Genomic DNA, 21,569 nt, shown 5'->3' with positions numbered 1-21,569 from the left:
TTGACAGGGTATACTAAGTATCTATTTTCGTCATGATTTACTGGATCGAGCTTCGAGAACATCTTTGATGCCTGGCCAATGGAGTTGGCATGGCAGATAGGTGGGATCATGTCAGATTAATGTCCTACGTGTGGTGTGGTAGGGCGGAGCTGATGTAATCCTTTCAGGCCTACGGATCTGTTCCGGATCCCTCTGTTCAAAACTTATCATTCTAGAAAAGCAACTGCGATGGCCAGGTCTGGTCTATGAGAATGACTTGGTAATTAGATGAACAAATCAACGACGGTAGATAGGTAGAATTGGCAAGGCACCAATGTGGGTTTCCATCAGACCATGTAAATCAACAAACTGGCGGTGCTGGAGAGAAATGCGCTCACTGACTGTATCGACGAGCCTCGTGGAGTCCAGACCATTTCGCCGCCGGCAAGCCCTACAGTAGATCTGCAGTAGGCGAGACAGGCGGTCGGGTTAGAGGAAGAGGTGCCTAGCATTCTACAAGATAACTAAAGGTAAGGTAGCTTTTTAGGGGTAGGTAGCTGAGAGACCTGCTGCATCCCTACTCCGCATGTTCAAGACGGCGGGAGACATCCGAAATATGGCAAGTCTAAACTTCCCGCTAGTGTCATCCCAACAAGAGTACAGCATCAGACCGACAAAGAAGGGGCATACAGCTTTGTACAAACCCCAATCAAGGCGTCACAAAGGGCGCCGCCAGGCTGTCCGCAAGAGAAAAAAAGCCAGCTCGTTCCCAGCCCACCCCAGCCCACCTACCTCGTTGCCCCTCCACGTTCCCCACATTTGCTGCCAATCCCTGTCAATGCTTTCAAGCAGCAAGCTTGCCCAGTCCGGTCTGAGCCTGCATTCCACCCTCCCACCGCTGCATCTCTTTGAAATAAAGCGCCAGACACCTGCCCGTCAAACCCTGGGTTCGGTCTCCTTACCTCTCCCCTTTATACCGTCTTTTCTCATCTTGAGCTGTTCCCATACAAAAGTCGCTTCTTCTTCCTCTCCAGCGTCGCCTTCTTTTCATTACCCTTTGATACCCCTCTTTTGACAACACTTCTTGCAGTCCCCTCCGCTTGATTCTGGCACTGGTTGAGGGAACAATCATCTGAACCTCAAAACTCCATAGTTCCGACAAGATGTGGTAAGCTAATGATAACCCCGTGTTCCCTGACACCAATTGGTTCCCGTTAGCAGTTTCACGAGGTCTGCCATGTTGCGGCACCGGCAGCGGTACAGAGCAAGGAATGGACAAGAATAGCTTGCTCAACATTAGCTATGCCCGCTGTAGCAGTGCAGTAGCAGCGCATTGCTAACACAACGAGACATCTCAGTGGAATTTTCGGATACATCAACTACCTGGTGGAGAAGGACCGCAAGTTCATTCTTGACACGTTGGTCAACGGTACGCTGCGCCCCTAACCCGTCTCGTTTTGGCATCCATCTCCTATCGCCGATCCCTACCCTCCCCAAACCCAGCTGCCCCGCGAAAGCAACTCTCAGCTACACGCTAGCCCTACACAGAGTGCTAACCTTGATATTTCGAAACCCCCCAGGTCTCTCTCGCCTCGAGTACCGTGGATACGACTCGGCCGGTCTCGCCGTTGATGGCGACAAGAAGAAGGAGGTCTATGCCTTCAAGGAGGTCGGCAAGGTCGCCAAGCTGAAGGAGCTGATCGACTCGTCCGACCTTGACCTGGAGAAGACCTTCGACTCACATGCCGGTATCGCACACACGCGGTGGGCCACCCACGGTCCTCCATCGCGCATCAACTGCCACCCTCACAGGTCAGACCCTACCTGGGAGTTCTCGATTGTTCACAATGGTATCATTACCAACTACAAGGAGTTGAAGACGCTCCTGGAGAGCAAGGGCTTCAAGTTCGAGACCGAGACCGACACAGAGTGCATTGCCAAGCTGGCCAAGTACCTGTACGACCACAACCCCAAGCTGGGCTTCACCGACCTGGCCAAGGCTGTCATCAACGAGCTCGAGGGTGCCTATGGTCTGTTGATCAAGTCGGTGCACTACCCCCACGAGGTCATCGCCGCCCGTAAGGGTTCACCGCTCGTCATTGGCGTCAAGACCTCCAGGCGCATGAAGGTCGACTTTGTCGATGTCGAGTACGCAGACGAGCACAGCCCTCTGCCGGCCGAGACGGCCTCGCAAAACGTTGCGCTCAAGAAGGCTGGTCTGGGCAGCAGCTTGCTCAGCCCTGCCTCGGCAGCTGGTGGCCTTACTGCTCCCGACAAGTCGCTCCTGCACCGCTCGCAGTCGCGTGCTTTCATGACCGATGATGGTCTTCCCATGCCCACCGAGTTTTTCCTGTCCTCGGACCCGTCGGCCATTGTGGAGCACACCAAGAAGGTTATGTACCTGGAGGACGACGACATTGCTCACATTCACGAGGGCTCTCTCAACATCCACCGTCTCAAGAAGGCCGATGGCAGCTCCAACGTCCGCACCATCCAGACCCTTGAGCTGGAGCTCCAGGAGATCATGAAGGGCAAGTTCGAGCACTTCATGCAGAAGGAGATTTTCGAGCAGCCCGAGTCGGTTGTCAACACCATGCGTGGTCGTCTCGACATTGAGAACAAGAAGGTCACCCTGGGTGGTCTGCGGTCATACATCAGCACCATCCGCCGATGCAGGCGTATCATCTTCATTGCCTGCGGCACATCATACCACAGCTGTATGGCCGTCCGTGGTATCTTTGAGGAGCTGGCAGAAATTCCCATCGCTGTTGAGTTGGCATCCGACTTCCTCGACAGGCAAGCACCAGTGTTCCGTGATGACACGTGTGTTTTCGTCTCTCAGTCTGGTGAGACTGCCGACTCCCTGATGGCTCTGCGCTACTGCTTGGAGAGGGGCGCCCTGACCGTTGGTATCGTCAACGTTGTCGGTTCTTCCATCTCTCTCCTGACGCACTGTGGTGTCCACGTGAACGCCGGTCCCGAAATCGGTGTTGCGTCCACCAAGGCCTACACTTCGCAGTTCATCGCCATGGTCATGTTTGCCCTGTCACTTAGCGAGGACCGCGCCAGCAAGATCGCTCGTCGTGAGGAGATTATGGAAGGACTCTCCAAGATCTCTGACCAGATCAAGGAGGTGCTCAAGCAGGACCAGGTCATCAAGGACCTTTGCTCCAAGACGTTCAAGGACCAGAAGTCGCTGCTGTTGCTCGGTAGGGGTTCGCAATTCTCAACTGCCCTGGAGGGTGCCCTCAAGATCAAGGAAATCTCGTACCTGCATTGCGAGGCTGTCATGTCTGGCGAGCTCAAGCACGGTGTCCTGGCTCTGGTTGACGAGAACCTCCCCATCATCATGATCCTGACGCGTGACAACATCTTCAAGAAGTCGCTGAACGCTTACCAGCAAGGTATGTTGGCTCCATGTACCCTGAACAATATATAACTGCTCATCACTAACCTGGTTAATTTCGATATTTAGTCGTTGCCCGTGGTGGAAAGCCCATCGTCATTTGCAACCCGGCCGATGAGGAGTTTGGCGCCAACGATGCCGAGAAGATCGAGATCCCCAAGACGGTCGACTGCCTCCAGGGTATCCTGAACGTCATCCCACTCCAGCTTATTTCATACTGGCTTGCCGTCATGGAGGGACTCAACGTTGACTTCCCCAGGAACTTGGCAAAGTCGGTGACTGTCGAGTAAACGTTGTTTCTCTTGTTATTTTTTTTTGTCCTCTGGGGGCTTAATCCCACTTCTTGCTTTGCTTTACAGAAGGATGGCGCTCGCTGTCGATATGACGTGAGATCGCCCCAAGCATATTTCTAATGGGTTGAAGACAAAAGCGCCCGGGTAGATGTGGCGTAACGACGGTATCTTCTCTTTCGTTTGCTCCTACTGGCTAGAAATACAGCAACGCGAGAGTTGGGTCAGGATAGATGGGTCCATGTATTTAAATGATTTGAATGTTAGCAAGGATAATGTTTCTCTGTTCATCTGACTTGGCAAAAGCGTCTCATGAGCCTCGGTCAATGATGCATATTATCGACTAGCGCGGAACGTTTACAGGATTTCATCAAACTCGTAAAAGGTTATCATCATTCAGTACCCCTGCCTTTCTATTCTAGATTCTGAAAAATTAGTCATTTACTTTGTCAGGGGGTATCAACCACCCTTCAGGCACGGCGGCATCAGAACTCAAGTGATGGGATTACATATAAAGCAGTGTTTATATGCTTTGCTAAGCTAGCAGATGGTCCAGCCGTACGAATGTCTAGATCGAAACGCAGTTTTTTTTCATCATTGCATCCGTAGCAGTTCCCACCACAACGCCCCTCATCAAGACCAGACAAGAAAACAAGCAAATAGACACACGTTCCCGCCGCCTTATCAGACAGTCTGTGTGCCGTAGCCCTTGATCCTGTCGGCAAAGGCCCAGCTCTGCTGCTCGAGCTTCTCGTCGGTGCTCAGCTCGACGCCGTCCTTGGTGACGACGGCGAGCGAGTACGAGTCGGAACTCCTGGCGTCGCGGTAAAAAAGGACCTTCATGCACTCCTTGACGACGGCTACGGCCTCGTCCCGCGACAGCTTGGCGGCCTCCTCCTCGCTGGCGGCGGCCCTGCGCATGATGGGGATGGCCAGCATGCTGCCGTAGCCGCTGGCCAGGGCCGGGGCGGAGAAGGTGGTGCCGAGGAGGTCGGCCGAGGCCAGGAACGGCTTGTCGTCGGCGTCGAGCCCGGCCACCAATATCTGGTTCCACAGCGGGTCGAACTTGTTCCGGCGGCCGTACAGCAGTTTGGACAGGTACTTGTGCAGGTTCTGCGCGTTGAGGGAGCTGTCCCTGCTGGCGCCGCCGCTGCTGCTGCCCTCCGTGGTCTCGTCGGTCGGGTTGGCGTAGGCCTCGTCGATGGCCAGCTCCGTCAGATGGCGGTCGAGGTACTGCATGTCCGAGACGTCGCCGCCGAAGCCGACGACGGATGAGTTGGCGAACGAGCGGAGGCGGTGGGTCGAGGAGAATCGGGCGAGAGAGCCGTAGGATGCTGTTTTTTTTTTGGGGGTAGAAGGGGTGGTTTTGTCAGTAATTAAGGGTCTTTTCTGGAGCTCTCTCAGCGAGCCTATGAGAATGGCCAACAGTGGCAGAGTATCGTATTGTGCAACGAACCTAGGTTGTCGGCCGCTATGACGACTCCATCCTTGAACTTCAGGCCAATGACCGAGGTGCCGGTGACGACGGGTGATTGTGTGGCTGCCTTCGGGCCGGCGGTCTGGAGGTAAGAAGCATCATATGCGCCATAGACATCATCCCTAGGCTATTTCATATGTAGCAGCGGAGTGTTAGTTGTTGTGTTCCATCTGGGATTGTTAGGCAAGTGAGCGAGGGGGGCGGCGGTTATGGTAGCTAGCAAGACGTACACGGCCCCATGCTTGCGGTCGGTGATCCATGATGTGATTGTGGGTTCGGTTGCGATCGTAATTGTTTGGGGTTCAAATGCTGCGGTCCTTTTGGTGCAGCTTGCAGTGATTGAATGTTAAGTCGTTGGGTTGGTGATGTTGGCAATGATGGATACGGAGATGGTGGTTTGGAATATCGGTGGGTAGCTTAGCTGCGTTCGTAGCAGTTGGTAGGTACAGCTGCTTCGCGTCCTAGGTGTTGCCTTGGCCGGTGCAGGGGTGGGGTGCTGAGGTATCCGTTGGTTCCAGCGGTGGTATTTGGGTACGGCTGTGCACGGCCCTTACGCAGCTGAGGTCCATTGGAACAAGCATTCAATCATGCACGTGATCTCCTTCCTTCTCACCTGCTGCAAAGACGCGACTACTCTATCCTATCTATCTCAGTCGTCGTGTATTCATATTTTAATCAGGTTATCTTGTCACTCTTTTACCTATACGAAAACCGAGTTTGTCTTTTGTGTTGCCACACTACTGTCTGCTCCAGTCAATTGGTTCTTGTGAGTATTTGAAACCACAGTACGCCATGGCTGCCCTGGTTGGGTATGCGAGCAGTGACGAAGATGAAGAAGTCCAAGACGAACAGCCCAACTTCTCTGTGAGTGGAATTTATAGGCAGACCAAGTCGATCCTCGAAGCAGCCGTTAACGTGCTGACCGATTTGAATCAGATAACTGCACCTGAGGACAAGCCTACTCCAAGTACGGAAAGCAAAAATGCCCAAGGTCAGTTAAGAATTTGTCAACTGGGAAGCCTATCGGGTCCCAGTTTCATTTTCACTCGTGCGATACTCTATACTAATGCGGGCAATAGAGTCAAACTCCAACACAAAAACATTCCAAGCGGACGACACCTCCGCTCCGGCCCCCGGGCCCCAACTTCCACCACCAGAGGCCCTAGAAGATGCCCCCGTACTGGGACCCAGCCTCCCCACAAACGGGCAAGACCTGTCCGCGATGGACGTCGACGCCACGCCAGAACCGTCCGTCCCACCATCTCAGCCCGCATCTCCGTACTCGGCCAACCGCGCGCTGCTCCGGGACCTGACGCTCCCGCCGGTGCCGAACCTGGACGTGCCGCCCTCCCCGCCCGGCTCCCCGCCCCGGAGCTTGCCGGCGCTTACGGCCAAGTTCGAGACGTTCCTCGACCTGAAACGCAAAAAGGGCACGCACTTCAACGCCCGTCTGGCGCAGTCGGCCGCCATGCGCAACCCGGCCCTGATGGACAAGCTGATGGGCTTCGTCGGGCTGGAGGATCCCATGACGGCCGCGGAGGCTGCCAAGGCTGGTGGGGCGTCGGCCACGGCGACGGCTGGCGGCAATTCCATGGCGGATCAGTACATCACCATCCTCTCGCCAGACCTCTGGGATCCGACGGCGTTCCCGCAGTGGGCTTTCCGTGGCGGGTTGAGGGAGGCGCAGGAGAAGGTGCAGAAACAGAAGGAGGCCGAGAGGACAAGCGGCCGGAGGGAAGCTGTCGAGTTTGTACCTGCTTCTGCACAGTGATCATCGGGTTGACCCTTGGAGTGGTGGTGGTGATCGACAGCAGGCTTCGGCAAGCCTGGAGCTCACGATCACTGCGCAAGAAGATCGAAATCCTGGCATGTTCCTGGTCTGAGGCGGGAGGGATTATCAATACGAGTCGCTCTCCGGAGGCCGACACTCAAAACTCACCATGATTCTAATCCTCTACTTAGCAATGAGCTTGACGGCGCCCTGCGACTCTACACCGGGCATGATCCAAACGCAGGGGTTTCACCGGCACGATCGACACCTTGCTCGCTGAATCGACTGCGTCACAATAACATTTGTCAACAAAAAGTATTGTCGCAAAGCTTTGAATCAAGTCACAGGACCACAGCATTGGAATTTTGGACATCAGGAGATGGTCTGCTATAGAAAATTATTAAGAATAATGCCAGTCGCAATCATTTGCATGCTGCCTGAGCAATGGCACAAGAATCATATACAGTCAAAGACTAGATAGATACTCCGATACGAGGCAACACTGCCTACACTCAAAAAAGGGTATCGCGCAAGAGTTGAAGTGGATGAGTGGATGGATATGGGAAGAGAGAAAAGACATGACAGAGGAAGAAAAGTATCCCCTCTCAACTGAGCCGCCCCCAACGCTACTGCTAATATAAAAAGCATTGTTTCCTTTTTTTCTGCCTATATAACCAGCTATGTCTCGGAGCAGGGGATCTTGAAGCCAAGAGCTTGGGAGATGTCGATCTCGACGGTCTGGTTTGCGCTGGCGAGCGAGTCGGTAAAGTAGGACAGGGGCTGGCCGTGATTCTCCACCTTCTTTCCGCGCAGCCCAAAGGTGAGCTTTCCGGTATCGCAGGCCGGCTTCTTGGACATGGCCGCCAAGACGGCCGTCTGGTTGACCTTGGCCACCATCGGGTACACGTTGTCGCCGGGCCTGACGGTCATGTTGTTGATGTACACCTCGCCAACGTCCTGGTCGCCAAGGTAGTTGAAGAAGGTTGCGTTACCCTGTTGAGCCGGTGGCCGAGTCAGCAGCTAGTATGAAAAAAAAATGAAAAAAAAAAAAAAGGATGACAGATTTTCTGAACTGCAGCCGGATGCAGTGCGATGCAGATCCTCCCACTTTGGGGATGCCATTTTTATTGCGCTTTTTTTTCGGTTCACGCCCAAGCGCATCTCTTAATCTCTTGGGACATTCAGACGGGATTCTCTGGTCTGAAGTTGGCTGAACCCATTTCAAGGTGATATTCAAAAGAAAAGAAAGTAAAAAAATAAAAAAGCACTACTTACCACTTCGAAAGTCACATAGGACTGGTTGGGAATTGTAACGTTCCCCTGGAAGTTAGCCCCGCTGATGCTGGTGCTGTTCCCGCTGACGATCTTGGGATCGCTGACGGTGGTTCCCTTGAACAGGTTCAGACCGGACATGGTGGTGGTCTTCTTGAAGACAACGGGGTAGTCGCGAGCGATGCCGCTGACCCGCACGGTGGTGTCGCCCTTGATGGTGACCCTCAGGGTGTCGTTGATCAGGAGCCACGTGTTGAAGACGGTGAAGGCCTCCATGTCGTCAATGTTGACGAACTGTGACACCTCGACGTCCTGGTACGCGGCGCTCGAGGTCTCGGGGAAGCGGATCCTGGCAAACGGCCTCTGCGGCGCCCAGTCCTCGAGGTACATGACTCCGTCAAATGGAGCGACCTGGGCGTGGACCTTGCCGTCGGTCCGGATGCCGCTGTCGATCTCCATGGTGAAGTTTTGGCTCTTGGTGTTGATGGCCTTGATGCTGCGCACCTCGAGCTCTGCCGCGTTGATCTTGTCCTGCGCGATCTTGGGCACGGCCACGAGGATTCTATTTTTGGTGAGGGCGCGCGGGTTTCTGTTAGTTCTGATGGTTTCTAGACCCTTCCGTGTGCAGTAAAAGATTTCTGGTTCGATTTTTTTCTCTCCCCCTCCCGTTCCATGTCGTCTGATGATATCAGGCGGCTATTCGGTCATCAAATTCCCGCGAGAAAAAGACCCCGTGTCAACCACCCGCAACATCCGAATTACACCTCGGCGGATGGCTCAACACTTTTCTCAACCCGCTTAAAACAGAGAGAAAAAAAATAAAAAAATAGAAAAAATAAGAAGAGAAACACTTACACGACCGGGACCACAATAACAATGATGACAATCAGAGCTATCAGGTAGGCCCACCAGAAGCGTCCACAGTGACCAATGCACCCGCGCTTTCTGGACTTGCCGCTGACATTCTCATGGGCGACGACGCCCTCGCGCGCGACGTCCTTGTCTGACATGTTTGCTGTTTTGTCTGAGTCTCCCTATACTTTTTATTGGTCTTCCGGGGGCTCTCTTTCGTACGTCCGGCGCAGAAGTGTTTTTTTTTTCTCTTTTGTCCTTGATACTGGATGTTAGGGTTCAAGTACGCCAAGCCCTGGGGAACATGCAAGGGGGGCAAAGAAAGGTGTAAGGCAAGAAAAGAGGTTTTTTTTTTTTTTTAGTTCGATTTGGAGAGGACCCTGATGGAGTTTATTAAGAGCAAATGCGGAAGCGAGAGGGTGCTAAAGAGGCACATGGACCACACTTGGCATTTCCGGGGGTGGATAAGAGGAGGGAGAGGTTCCTTTGGTGTAGGCGCCCAAAGTAGACGAATTATAATACGATAGTAATAATTGTTGATCACAGGGGAAGTGAAGAAAAAAAAAACCCTCGAGAAGCAGTGTAAGTGGATCTGGGAGGGGGATGGGAAAGGGAAATGATAGTGTGGGGTGGGAGGCTTGCTTCTTTTTTTATTCTTTCTCTTGCCCTTGTCGAAGAAAGACCAACACAAAGTCTACAAGGTCTGGCCAGAAAAAAAAAAGGGAAGCAAGCGGAGTGCCATCTCTGTTGATCTCCACATGGGGCCAAGAGGCTGGATGTGCCTCGGCCCTTTGTATGCAATAGGCAAGACGGGGTGGAGGGTTCGAGTAGCATTCCTACTCCGTAGCAACAAAAAACGACGTCAAGTGTGGCCAAGGGAAACGGAGGAGGTTGTTCAATCCTTGTCGGAAATCTGTATTGGACATCCGCGGTTAGCCCTGTTCTGAGCGCAACGCTTCAGAAAGTCGTTGGGCGTGTGCAAAAAAAGAAACAAAAGCATGTAAGGTAAGGGTATAATTAGCTAATTAGTCAGTTGAAGCAAGGTTTTAGAGCTGCAAGGCCGTTTTTTTGTTTGTTTCTCTAGTGCTTCTGTCGTATTTTCTACCCAAGTCCTAGTTTTAGTTGCGCAAGTCAGCAAAACGGCTTCTTTACCTGAACCTGAACATTTGCCACCAACCAATCGACTGGCTGGGCATCATTGTGGGAAAAAAAAAAATGAAAATGAAAAGAAAAATTAGCTTTCAATTTCTTTGATTCCCCGTCCAGGTTCGCCCAATCTCGCCAAGGAATTATTTCCCCAGACTGTGCGCAACTTTATCGAAATGAGCGCTAATGCTGACCTTCACACCCTTTTTTTTCATCATTACGCTGAACGGGGCCATAGATCGATCAGGAAAGGCATTGGGAAGTTGGTGTGGTACTGCAATACTGGGACACCCCGGATTTACGGCGGAGCCCGGCAAAGGCTCGACAGGAGGCGGGGTTTTGGCTGCAAAAGGTCACACGAGGGAAACCTGAGCTGGGTTGAGGTATCTTAAGAAATCAGGAAAAAATGAGACAATATACTAAATAATAGGAGCTGGAGGCAAAAAAAAAAAAAAAAAAAAAAAAAAAAAGATATGGGGACTAACTGACTTGCTGGGAGTAACTTTTTTTTACAGTTAATTAAAAGCAGCACCTAACGCCCCAAGTACTATGTAGTCAGAGATTCATACAACGAGTCAACACATCAAAGAACAACGGAAAAAGAAGGACCGAGAAGATGGAATTACTACTGCAAGAGAGTGGCCTGGCAAAACATAGTTGTTTCAAGGCTCGCAAGCAAGTGATGTACAAATCGAACCTGACCAATCCTGAACTCGTTTGTACGCATTCCCCTCATTCATGTTGGAGCTGCTTCTTGTTTTTCTCCTTGTCAAAACCTGTCTTGTCATTTCTGATGGTCCATCCCGAGGTAGTAGCAAATAATAATAAAAAGGGGGAGTATGTCCTGAAAATGAGGGGAACCGAGGAGATGCTGATCATAAAGATAAAGAATATAACCGTAGAAACAAACACATGAAATCCCGGGGTGGAACGGCCCATCGCATTTCGGGCCCCATTTGAGCTGAACAAGTCTAAGATAATCCTTTCATGCGTGCGACGGGCTTGTGGGGTTCGTGTGAGTGGAACCTCGAATGTTTGTTTGCTTGGTGCCTGCATTTTTGTCGTCTTTGTCGCTCCGGGGTTTTGTTGGTGTACTGCAAATACAAAGCACATGTAGTTGGCAAAAACAAGGGCAAGTACAGTACAAGAATCGCAGTGCGGGATTTCCGGGTTACTTTCGAGTCCCGTCTCCTCGCTAGTTTATCTTGTCTTTTTTTTCTGCCTCAAAAGCTATGGCGTGCGTGCGGCAACTGTAAAGAATTGGACGACACAAGGCATGTTGTCATAGTGCATCCGATCAAAGAAGAGACGAGGGTCGACTATCGTCATCCGCGCGTAATGTCAATCCGGGTTGATTTGAATTTTGTCTACCGTTTCAGTCTTTTTTATCTACAGTACAAGAAGAAAAGAAAAAAAAAACAATCCAATCTTCTTTTGTTTTGTTTGTGTTTTTCCATCTTTTCCTTTCGCTTGCGGGATCTCTGTCGCAAACATCACACAGTCGCCGCTGCCGCCAAGCTTCTCAAGTAGATCAATTTATTGACCCACACTAGCTTGACCGTTTCGGGAAACTCTTGCAAGGTCCTACCTACCTAGGTAGGTAGCTAGCTAGGTGTGTACTGTACAGTACCGGCTTTTCCGGGTTGGGCGTATAGGGCGTATATGGATGTAACATAAATGGCCCAATTGTCATGGTGTACGGCAAGGTAGGTGATTGACTAAACCTACTTCTAGACCAAGATTTACTCTCTAATATTAGTTGCTGTTCAAGTACACAAAGTATACTTACTTATAAGCGGATCGTATGGCATGGTACCTTCAGCTCCCTCTGCTAACCTAGGTACTCTTCCAAAGAATCGTCTATTGTCTTTTCACACTTGATTTTCTCCTCGATCTGGATTCCTCTTTTGGACTTCTGAACAAGCGTCGTTGGCCCCTGGGACCAATCAGCGACTTGTGTTCCTTGGTTTGGCCAACCCGACCAATGTCGCGGGGTGGCGGGTTCGTTACTTGCACTGTCGGCTCGACCTTCGATTCGCTCTCACCCTGATGAGCCAAAAAGAATAGCCACAACCGATTTTTATTCCCATTGGCTTTGGCTTAGGGGCCCAGAACGTATTTGGCGGCTTTAATACGGTACACTTACTCCACACTTTGCGAAGGCCAGATTTTCCCTGTTAAGGAGTGTTTGTTATTACGCCAGCCCTAAACCGCTAAGAGAAGAAAAAAAGAGTCATGTAAAAAGGAAACGTCATCTTTGGTATCACATGTGTTCTTTGATTTTTGCCTTAGGTGTTTAGACGAAAACGATTACAGCTGGAGAACTTTCCGACTATTTATGCAAACGGACAAAAAGAAAAAGAGACAGAGGACAACAAGAAACCCGCCGTCATCCCGAGTGCGGTATCAAAACTCCCATCTCATAACAACCACCAAACGCCATTTATATAAGCTCCAGACGCCCTTAGAGACCCACCTGGAAGTATATTCATGCCAGAAAACAACATAGAAAGCAAACAGTAGAGAAACACCCCCTCTAACGTCATCACCAGCCCTGTGTCATAAGCGCTTGTAGTAAATCTCTGGCCCGCCGTGTTTCCCGACACAAAGCATGACTAAGGGGCCGTTTGCGGTTGTGGCTCACGAAACATATCCTCTCGTACTCATACATTCCGAATACGAAATATTGACAAAATATTTCAGCCTCTTGTTTGTTTGCTACTCAGGACTTGCCCTAGATGATGAGCCCACCTGTGGGACTTTTGTTTTTGCTGTGACGTGGCTTTTGGGAACGGGTTCCCTAATATCGAGCTGCATCTAACCCCGGTGCACTCTTTTTTTTTTGCCAGAGGCGGGTTGCTTGCTTACAGTCGGCCTCTTGCTCGAATTACTGACGCTGTTATGTTTCACTGTAGTTTTTCTTCTTTTATTTTTCGAACCGACCTTGGGAAACAGATTCATCGGTTTCTTGCCTTGACTGCACCACTACTGTCGGGGATCTGGGTTAGGGGCTTGTTCAGATCCGGGGGTCTTTTCCGATTAGGCCGGAAGCTTGTTGCTTGATGCAAATGGGATTTCAGCATCAAAGCCAATGGCTACATCTCGTCTTGTTCCCGCCGTCCCAAGTGATCATTGTCGGCACTTGCCGCGCCACGCACCGGGTCCCGGGCCGTGAAGGATCGATCCTGAGCGGAGATTGGATAGGCGGTTTCCAGGTGCGAGACTAGTAGGCAGCAGGAGGAAGAAGATCTGTTTGAGGATACACAATTTTTTTTGTGGTCTTGGCTCCGGAGAGGAAAGATGGAATAGTAAGTCAGGGGTTGTGAAACTTTTTTTTTTCGAATAATTGCGGTTGCGGGATGGCAAGACTTGACGAGGCTGTAGTAAGGCTGAAAAGCAATAGGATAACATAATGAAACGATGAAAGGACCTCTCACTCTGGTGTTGTTTTGAGTCTGTTTGTCCAGAGCCAAAATCAACGCCAACTGAGAAGCAAAAATCGCATGTTTATGTTCCTCCTCCCCTACCTGCACGAAGCCTCTATCTCCCTACATTCTAGTCTGCTCGCAGCATTTCCACCTTCCCACTATGCCTGTGGTTCCCCCGTTCAATCACTCTATGATCAGCCAAAGCCACTGTGGACTAAGCATATCATTGAGGATTCCAAGGATAACCTCGACCCTATTCGGACTTCCTCATCGGAATGTCTGAAAGGCTCGGCATGCCTTACAGTGACGATCCATGGAATTTTATCCACCATCGCGGTGCTGCCCAGACTTCAGCAAGTCTCAAGCCAGCGAACAGAAGCTCATGTATCTTGCAAATCGTACAGTGGAAGTTTTGGGCACGCGCCACATTTCCCTTCCCTATGTGGAGAGCCGCACTCAGGGTCTTGTGTTGCTGTTATACAGAGATTTTCTTGGTGCAGTCACTGAAGAATAGATACCTCGTGTGGAAAAGCAAAAAGGGGGGATTTATTCGGCAACTATGTAATAGTTAATTAGCATACAAAATGACCACGGCTCTCTAATCGCTTATTGTTGCTTAACTGTCAAAGTTCCAGACTGCCATTTCGAACAATTCTCGAAATTGACGCTGACCAGTCTATCACGGGACTAGAATCGTAGGGGGTAAGTTCAATTTCCTTTATGTATATTCCATAAGTCTTGTTGTTTCATTCTTAGTTGAGCAACCTCACAATATCCGTCCAGTTTATATATTCTAGTATAACAATGCAAATGTCTTATCCTCGTCAGATCTTGGCCTTTGCCCATAGCTTTGAGTCCAAACCAGACGGGCCGTCATATATATCATGTTCGACCTTCCGCGAGTTCACCTAGAATGATCGTATATATGTTAATGTCTGAAAAAGGTTTGCGGTGATATAACAGCTCCCCGACGATATGATGAGACGGGAACTAACAAAGTGAGGGCCGAGATCTGCAACAGTCTTTGCTCCCAAAAGCTTCATACATGTAGCCATTTCGCCATTGAGAACTGCAAACATTCTCTTGTCAGTAACGTTATAGAAGGAGAAGAAGAAGAAGAAGAAGAAAAAGCCTGCAAGGCAATTCGCATGGTGAAGAACTCACTTTCGAACGTCCTCTCCACACCTTTCCAACCACCAGCACCCAGGCCATACAAAGCAGCACGACCAACACCTACGGCCTTTGCACCCAGGCAGAGAGCCTTTATGACGTCTGTGCCACGCTTGATACCGCCATCGACCCAAACCTCGATCTGGTCGAACACTTCGGGGCAGTACTTGCGAATCTCCAACAGAGTATGGACTGCCGGTGGGGCGGTGTCGAGAGCACGACCGCCATGGTTGGATAGGATGATGGCCTTGACTGTGCCATACTTGGCGGCGTACTGGGCGGCGAGGTATGCATCCTCGTGCGTCTGGATTCCCTTCAACACTATCGGTAGATCGGTGTGCTCGGCCAGCCAGGGGAGGGTGGTGGTCCAGGTCAAATCGGCAGCTGTGCCCCAGAACAGCTGCTGGCCGACACCGCCACCGGCGGGATGTTTCGGCGCACCGCCGGCAGACGCAGCGGATATCGTACTGCCGGATTCCAAAAATTGCTGCTTCTCGTCGAGCTCCCGCTTGCCAGGCACGGGGGCGTCGAGAGTGAGGACGATAAACTTGTAGTGGTCGCGTAGCGCATGGATGCGCTTCAGCATCGCGTAGTTCTTGTTCCTGTCATTCTGGACGTACAACTGCCAACCAAAGACCTGGCCGGGAGCCGCACCCTCGACAATCTGCTCCGGTGTTTGGCTGGCGTTGTTGCTGACGATTTGCAGACCGCCAAACGAGGAGATTCCCTTGGCGATTCCGTGTTCGCCATCGGGGTGAGCTAGGCGAGCCATGGCAGCAGGCGCTACATACAGAGGCGTGCCAACCTTGTTTCCCAGCATGGTGGTCGACAGATCACACGAGGTGCAGTCGACAAATACCCTTGGCCTCAGCAGGATATCACGGTAGACACGGCCATTGAGCACCTTGGAGATCTGATCATCGCCGGCAGACCAATAGTACGCCCAGCACTTGCGAGAAACCTGCTTCTTGGCGACCTCTTCAATCTCATCGAGGTTGAACAGGGTCTCCAGAGGGGGTGGGGCCTGCTTCTTCTCCTCGGCGTTTGCGGAACTGCCCTCGTTGGTGCGCCCGGTCACATTGGCCGCTGCTTCGGCCTGCTTGGCCTTGCGTAGCCGTTCTAAGCTCGCGGGATCGACGGTGCCCAGCTTCGCCTCCGGCTTGAGGTTTTCCTCTAGCGTACCCGGCGGGTGGACGGGGTCGTACTCCTCCGTGGCATCTCGACCGGCCAGCTGGAGAATGATTCTAGAGCCACCTGGATGAGAGGGCACAAAGTCGGTGACATCGTAGACTTCTCCGTATAGTATCACCCAACAGCTTTCGGGTGTGTTGTGTTTGGCCACTGATATCGACGGAAGAAGGAGCAAAAGCGGAGTAGAAGTAATATTAGCCAAAAGACACTGAGGAGCAGAAATAAATGCAACGAGAAAAAAAAAAAAGAAGAAGCGGTCGCAAATTTCACGTGTACACATCCCAATCTTGGTTGCGAATGCGCCAAGTGCGCTACAGGATATTATTGTCCATACAAAGGACGGGAACACCAGACATTTGCCAGATCGTCGGTAAGGCCGAAGTCGGACCCAAAGTTCAACAAAAGTAACGTGAGGATACCATCAAGAAAAACCAACGTTTGGCAGTTCTCCGATACAAAATATACCTACCTTACCTTACGCACCTAGATGAAAATGAAAGAAGAAGAAAAAAAGTAGAGAACAAGCCCTTTCAAACTTACCTTCCTCGGCGTCAAATACTTTTGCCATTTTTGCGCAGGTGGTGAGTATTACAAACACGACAGCTCATGCATCACTTGGACAAAAAAAGTCTGGGGAAGTTGGGGAGAAAGGCTCTTCGGGCCATCGAATAGCGAGCAAGCCAATTGCAATTGCGATCGGGTGGATTCCATGCGGGCAATAAGCGGTAATTCGCCGGTGCTGCGATTGCTAGGCAACCCATAGCCAGGGCTCCACTGGATTTTTTATTTTTTTATTTTTTTGCGATCGGCTCTCGGCTGGCCGCCGATGAAAGCATTTGTGGAATAATTATCGCATCAACGTGACAATGACCCCCACCAACCCCGGATTGTGAAGAGAACTAAAAAGAACGGTGGCGGAACGTGAACCATATTTACGGATAGATAGGCAGGTACTGACAGTTTCCTGGGGATGGGACAAAAGACGATCTTGACATGCTCATGTCAATTAGATGAACTTGTGCAGAGAGGTTGACAATCTTTTAGGATGCCTCTGACAAGTGGTTTCGTCCAGAAAGAATTGGATTGAAGGCCGAAAGAGGGGGTAGGGGAGAAAGAGAAAGAAGAAAGGAGAAAATTTTGTAATTTCAACAAGCATCCAAAGCAAACCATGTTTGAAACGGGAGTGAGCAGAGCTGGTTATGGTCGTTTTTGGTTAGGTACTGTATGTTGAAGACCTTCACTATGTTCCTTTTGCAAACCCTGATTGAACCCCCACGTCAGCAGTGGACGATAGGGGGCCAAGCCCCACTTCACCAACAATGGCTTTTCCCTGCCTTGCCTGCAACCGCTAGCCAACTGACCATCCATCCATTGGTCCCAGAAGAGAGGTTCAAGGGTGTTTTGCCGCACGCCAAAACACACATTCACCCCACCATCCACAAGCCAACCACCAATGCGGGACGGACAACGTCGAAACCCACATCCAACCCACCCCAAACCCTTTTGACAAACCAGGGGAGTCCCTAACATCGTCAATACGAACAATTACCTCCCTTTAATCATTCATATCTCTCTGTCAAATATCCCAAGGTCCTCCAACAACTGCCTAACCCCCACCTTGCCGTAAAACCGACCTTGTTCAAAACCAGCCATGCCCAAATCCAACAAGCTTCGCATCCTCTGTTTCGGCGACTCGCTCACTTCAGGATACAGCCGCTCTGGTCTGGCCTCGCACCCTTACGAGGAGAAGCTGGTAAAGGAGCTCAAGGTCGCCCGGCCGGAGCTCGAAGTCGAGACGACGGAGGATGGGAGGCCAGGCGACCTGACAGGCTTCTTTGTGAGCCGCTGTCACAACCACTGTAAGCGTTTGATAGTTTTTTTTTTTTTTTTTTTTTCCTTTTTTTCCCTCCCCACCTTCTCCTGTTCCTTCCTTTGCGAATTTGAAAAACTCTGGGGGTTTGTCAGGCTCCGGTGTCTGCATGTATAATACTCGCTCTGGACATGTATCGGTATATGTTGCTGTTGGTTCACTATATTGCGTGTTTTATTTTTGTGTCATACGTCAAAAGTTGGCGCCAGTAAAATCACGACGTAACGAGACTGAAATCTGTCACAGTTGGGCCGAAACAGCCCAAGTACGACTGGACCATAATTCTTGGTGGAACCAAGTAAGTATTATCCACCTAAACAAGTTTTATAAACAAAAGCTGCTATTTTATGCGACTTCAAACAAAGGCGTCGTCTATTTTTTGTTTGTGGGGTGTCATGTCTCTCACAGTTTTCCCCCTTTGATAACCAAGAAAGAAAGAAAATAAAATAAAAAGCTAATACACAGCCTCAACTCTACTTGCTGCTTCCTGGGTATTGAAGCGATCTAGCCCGTCAATACTCCCCAGAAACAATCTTTGACAACCTAAAACGCTGCTGGGACCTGGCTCTTAGCCATGGAAGCAAAGTCCTCGCCCTGACGGTGCCCGAAGTCGGTGTCCGAAGCCGGACCGACGAAATGAGGGATAAACTGAACGACATGATACGCAAAGCACAGGGCGGTAATATGTACGGTCTTATACCCCCCGTTTTTTTTCTAGCATCCCTTCTATCAGACCTACGGTAGTCACCTTCATCCCCTCAAATAAAATAAAGAAAAAAAAGGGAAAAAGTATAAGCTAAAACCCCCGAGAGCAGCTACGTCCACGACCACGCCGCCGCCGTCCCGTACTGGTCCTTGTCGCAAGAGGAGCGCGACAAATACTGGGACGACCACGTCCACCTCACAGCGGACGGCTACGACCTGATGGGTAAGATGATCGCCGCACGGCTGGTTGACATTTTGCTAGGAGAGGAGATAGAGGCAAATAATAAAAACTCCAGCGACGAGCGCCCGTCTGGGTCGAGCCGATCAAGGCCTGGAGTCAAGGCTTTCAGGGGCGACGGTACGGTTTTTGAGGAGGAGACGGGCGACTCTTCCAAGTTACGACAGGGCTATGTTGTCGTGAGGCGGACGGATCTCGATTGAGAAAGATATTGGAGAGGAATTTGGGGATTTGGAGCAACCGGCAGTAGGCACAAGATTAACAGTATGGGTCCGGGGTTGTCGGCGTGAGACGCTTTTTTACAAAATATTTTCAGGGATACTCGAGCACACGTTTTAATTCATCACGTCATAGACCCCGGTGTAGATCTTTTGAGAAGTGAAAATCAGTCATGCCTTTCTAAGTGATAACTCCAAAAACGCCTAGCTCCTTGCGTCGCATGCATATCTCATACTACCAGGTTGGCCGCAACAAAATCCTAATAATAGTTGAAAAGCTTGTTAGTATCCATTTTTAACAGAGGAGGTTAAAGTCTCTGACCAAGGAAAAAAAAAAAGCTTAGCCAACTTACAGGGTACTCCTTCTGCAGGAGACTTGTGACGTGCTCGACTTCCTCAGCAAGGTCCTGGACATTGGCGTCCCAACGCCGTATCTCCTTGCCCACCACAACCTTGGCACGTCCACTACCCTTAACACCGGACGCTTCGCCACTTTCAAACCATATAACCCTGTCGACTTGGTCGATGCGGCCGACCAAGCGTCCTTGCTCGATCATGCGCGCGGTAGTCTCCTCGGCCTTGGCACCATCAAGTCCCAGGAGCTCACCGAGTTCGTCAAAGCCGATATTGTCATAGAGCCTGCTTGCGCCGAGTAGGTTGTGCTCGACGACGGCCTTGGCAAGCACCGTGGAGCCGTCAGCCGTCGTCGCGAGCTGGTGGGGCGAAAGGCCCTGCGCAAATTTGTCAACCTCGCCGGGGGAGAGCAGCCGGTCGAGGAACATCTTTTCCAGCATGCCGTACTCCTCCTGCCCAGCGGAGCGCTCATCCCTGTACAGACGGCCGAGGGCACGGCTGCGAAGCGGGCCTGCCGGCGCCAGGACGGCGCACTTGATAGCCATGCTCAGGGTGTGCAGGCGCTCCTCCTCGGCGATCTGAGGGCTGAGGCTGATCTCATGGTACGCGTGGCTGGCGGCCAGAAACTCACGCTGTGAGTCGTTGATGCGGGCCTGAGACAGGCGGAAGTGTAGGTTGAGATCGCGGTCCTGGACCTTGAATATAACGTTCTTGACCTTGTTCAGGTAGGAGCCGGCGGTGGTGCTGTCGTCGGCCTCGAGGTAGTTGCGCACAATGCGAATCCACACGCGGACCATCTCCTCTTCTGTGGCGCGGCGCTGACTGCTATCTAGCGGGATCTCAGCCAGGGTCTTGGCGGCGTCGGTCCAGTCCTCATTGTGCTCGTGGGCGGTGGCGATGAGCTCCCGGAGGGCATTGGATTGTTCCAGGAAGCTGGACGCCGTCTGTGTGTTTTCTCCAATGCGCTGGAGGGCGTAGTTGCCGACCTCAATCCACAGGTCATCATCCTCGAGCTGTCGGAGCGCATTGACAAACGCCGACAAGATGGGAAGGGTGCTCACGACTCCCAGCTGGGCGGCAAGGACGGCATCGATGACCCGCTTGAGGTCTGCAGTGGCGGTGGCTGGTGACGAGAGCGATTTGAAGTCGACAAGGAGCTTCTCCAGAGCGGCGGGCGCATCGCTGCTCTGGGCTGCCTGCTCTAGTGCGGCGTTTATTGAGTCGGAGGCCATGGTGCGGACGTGATGTGGGAGCAAGGGGGGGTTTCGGCTCAATGGCCAGACTCTGCGAGCCACATGGAAGTTTCGCACGACCGTATTAGAATTTGAATAGATCCCCACAATTCCGTATTGTGTCGAGAAGTGTGGTGAATGTAGTGGAAGTTCCGACAGGGGAAATTGACGTGAATAACGAAGTAGTTGGTTGGCACTGGTGGTGGCCTGACGTTGTTATGGTTTAACCAAAATGTGAAGCCAATCGCGATTGGTGGCAGGGCGGGGCATCGCGTCCGGGCAATCGGCATAGATACAGTACGAGTGCTGATAGCATATCACTTGGCGAAGTACTGTACATTGGTGGGGTATTGTAGTTGCTTGCGGGCCAAAGCTCCCCGCTGGCGGCGAAATCTCCTAGTCAAGCTCCAGAACTAGTCTAGTTCTAGTTCTAGAACTACCTTGGATTCCAGAGCCATTCAAGTCATTCTTCCACGTGACTCAGCACCAACGAACTCCTCCTACTCTGTACCCACAAAACAGATTGCGCATCTCGGCGTAAGAAGAGAACCGCTTGAGCAGGCAGGCAGGCAGGCATGGATGGTCCTTACATAAACCAAGAAATATTCTTCCTGTCTGACCTCGTGATGGTTTCACCAATATTTGACAAAATGCATCACAGACCCTCCTGACAATGTCCGAATTCGGCCAGGTTTGATTCGCTCTCATGTTCGGCCTGGAGATAATGTCTAAATTACTTACTACATCGGCGGTCTCCGATGACTTCCTTTTCCTTGTCTCACTTATGTACTTCGTACCTACGGTGAGTTAGTCGTATACACACCCACAAAAAAACTTTTCTCGGCAGTTGCATGCCGTATTCGCGGGTTCGCGTTCTACACAAATGTCTCGAGCACACATTTAGCTACCTACCTACCTACCTACCTATCTACCGATATACGTGGGTACATTATGCCTTGCCCATTCAATA

At 51.2% G+C, this 21,569-nt stretch overlaps 7 protein-coding genes across 7 annotated transcripts; 3 read left to right on the top strand and 4 right to left on the bottom strand.

Annotated features, from left to right (window-relative positions):
- Positions 1-903: 903 nt before the first annotated feature.
- PgNI_09015 (uncharacterized protein) lies at positions 904-4,019 on the top strand. The gene is made up of 4 exons (XM_031129005.1): positions 904-1,147; positions 1,338-1,408; positions 1,560-3,383; positions 3,455-4,019. The coding sequence occupies exons 1-4, from the start codon at positions 1,143-1,145 to the stop codon at positions 3,673-3,675; spliced, it is 2,121 nt and encodes a 706-aa protein (XP_030978659.1). The 5' UTR covers positions 904-1,142; the 3' UTR covers positions 3,676-4,019.
- A 50-nt stretch (positions 4,020-4,069) lies between these two features.
- Positions 4,070-5,609, bottom strand: PgNI_09014 (uncharacterized protein). Its single transcript, XM_031129004.1, has 3 exons — positions 5,383-5,609; positions 5,132-5,279; positions 4,070-5,009 (listed from the first exon to the last, which is right to left on the bottom strand). Exons 1-3 carry the CDS (start codon positions 5,410-5,412, stop codon positions 4,360-4,362), a joined length of 828 nt encoding a protein of 275 aa, XP_030978660.1. The 5' UTR covers positions 5,413-5,609; the 3' UTR covers positions 4,070-4,359.
- A 200-nt stretch (positions 5,610-5,809) lies between these two features.
- Positions 5,810-6,923, top strand: PgNI_09013 (uncharacterized protein; the record flags this gene model as incomplete). Its single annotated transcript, XM_031129003.1, has 3 exons — positions 5,810-6,016; positions 6,089-6,143; positions 6,232-6,923. The coding sequence occupies exons 1-3, from the start codon at positions 5,945-5,947 to the stop codon at positions 6,921-6,923; spliced, it is 819 nt and encodes a 272-aa protein (XP_030978478.1). The 5' UTR covers positions 5,810-5,944.
- On the bottom strand, positions 6,455-9,728 carry PgNI_09012 (uncharacterized protein). Its single transcript, XM_031129002.1, has 3 exons — positions 9,051-9,728; positions 8,199-8,757; positions 6,455-7,916 (listed from the first exon to the last, which is right to left on the bottom strand). The coding sequence occupies exons 1-3, from the start codon at positions 9,203-9,205 to the stop codon at positions 7,602-7,604; spliced, it is 1,029 nt and encodes a 342-aa protein (XP_030978661.1). The 5' UTR covers positions 9,206-9,728; the 3' UTR covers positions 6,455-7,601.
- A 4,431-nt stretch (positions 9,729-14,159) lies between these two features.
- PgNI_09011 (uncharacterized protein) lies at positions 14,160-16,576 on the bottom strand. The gene is made up of 4 exons (XM_031129001.1): positions 16,523-16,576; positions 14,786-16,132; positions 14,617-14,690; positions 14,160-14,529 (listed from the first exon to the last, which is right to left on the bottom strand). Exons 1-4 carry the CDS (start codon positions 16,548-16,550, stop codon positions 14,446-14,448), a joined length of 1,533 nt encoding a protein of 510 aa, XP_030978662.1. The 5' UTR covers positions 16,551-16,576; the 3' UTR covers positions 14,160-14,445.
- Positions 16,577-17,483: 907 nt separating this feature from the next.
- Positions 17,484-20,799, top strand: PgNI_09009 (uncharacterized protein). Its single transcript, XM_031128999.1, has 5 exons — positions 17,484-17,841; positions 18,099-18,150; positions 18,353-18,538; positions 18,668-19,273; positions 19,367-20,799. The coding sequence occupies exons 1-4, from the start codon at positions 17,634-17,636 to the stop codon at positions 18,996-18,998; spliced, it is 777 nt and encodes a 258-aa protein (XP_030979192.1). The 5' UTR covers positions 17,484-17,633; the 3' UTR covers positions 18,999-19,273; positions 19,367-20,799.
- PgNI_09010 (uncharacterized protein) lies at positions 19,244-20,599 on the bottom strand (the record flags this gene model as incomplete). The annotated part of the gene is made up of 2 exons (XM_031129000.1): positions 19,244-19,273; positions 19,367-20,599. The coding sequence occupies 2 exons, from the start codon at positions 20,597-20,599 to the stop codon at positions 19,244-19,246; spliced, it is 1,263 nt and encodes a 420-aa protein (XP_030978481.1).
- Positions 20,800-21,569: the final 770 nt, after the last annotated feature.

This window comes from Pyricularia grisea (assembly GCF_004355905.1).
Source record: "Pyricularia grisea strain NI907 chromosome V map unlocalized Pyricularia_grisea_NI907_Scaffold_6, whole genome shotgun sequence".
In the NCBI taxonomy this organism is placed as follows: domain Eukaryota; kingdom Fungi; phylum Ascomycota; class Sordariomycetes; order Magnaporthales; family Pyriculariaceae; genus Pyricularia; species Pyricularia grisea.
The sequence above is the reverse complement of the archived record's forward strand: the minus strand, read 5'-3'. Positions and strand labels throughout refer to the sequence as shown.

Bases quoted from the DNA above. Each gene is read 5' to 3' on its own strand.
- PgNI_09015 (XM_031129005.1), top strand. The intron at 1,409-1,559 runs GTACGCTGCGCC...GAAACCCCCCAG, and splicing joins TCTTGACACGTTGGTCAACG to GTCTCTCTCGCCTCGAGTAC. The intron at 3,384-3,454 runs GTATGTTGGCTC...TTCGATATTTAG, and splicing joins GCTGAACGCTTACCAGCAAG to TCGTTGCCCGTGGTGGAAAG.
- PgNI_09014 (XM_031129004.1), bottom strand. From the start codon at position 5,412: ATGGATCACCGACCGCAAGCATGGGGCCGT. The intron at 5,280-5,382 runs GTACGTCTTGCT...CATATGAAATAG, and splicing joins GACCGCAAGCATGGGGCCGT to CCTAGGGATGATGTCTATGG. The intron at 5,010-5,131 runs GTTCGTTGCACA...AAAAAAAAACAG, and splicing joins CATAGCGGCCGACAACCTAG to CATCCTACGGCTCTCTCGCC.
- PgNI_09012 (XM_031129002.1), bottom strand. From the start codon at position 9,205: ATGTCAGACAAGGACGTCGCGCGCGAGGGCGTCGTCGCCCATGAGAAT. The intron at 8,758-9,050 runs GTAAGTGTTTCT...CACCAAAAATAG, and splicing joins GTTATTGTGGTCCCGGTCGT to AATCCTCGTGGCCGTGCCCA. The intron at 7,917-8,198 runs GTAAGTAGTGCT...CCGGCTCAACAG, and splicing joins CCTATGTGACTTTCGAAGTG to GGTAACGCAACCTTCTTCAA.
- PgNI_09011 (XM_031129001.1), bottom strand. From the start codon at position 16,550: ATGGCAAAAGTATTTGACGCCGAGGAAG. The intron at 16,133-16,522 runs GTAAGTTTGAAA...CGTCGATATCAG, and splicing joins AGTATTTGACGCCGAGGAAG to TGGCCAAACACAACACACCC. The intron at 14,530-14,616 runs GTTAGTTCCCGT...CGATCATTCTAG, and splicing joins CAGATCTCGGCCCTCACTTT to GTGAACTCGCGGAAGGTCGA.
- PgNI_09009 (XM_031128999.1), top strand. From the start codon at position 17,634: ATGCCCAAATCCAACAAGCTTCGCATCCTCTGTTTCGGCGACTCGCTC. The intron at 18,151-18,352 runs GTAAGTATTATC...TGGGTATTGAAG, and splicing joins ATAATTCTTGGTGGAACCAA to CGATCTAGCCCGTCAATACT. The intron at 18,539-18,667 runs GTACGGTCTTAT...CCCCGAGAGCAG, and splicing joins AAAGCACAGGGCGGTAATAT to CTACGTCCACGACCACGCCG.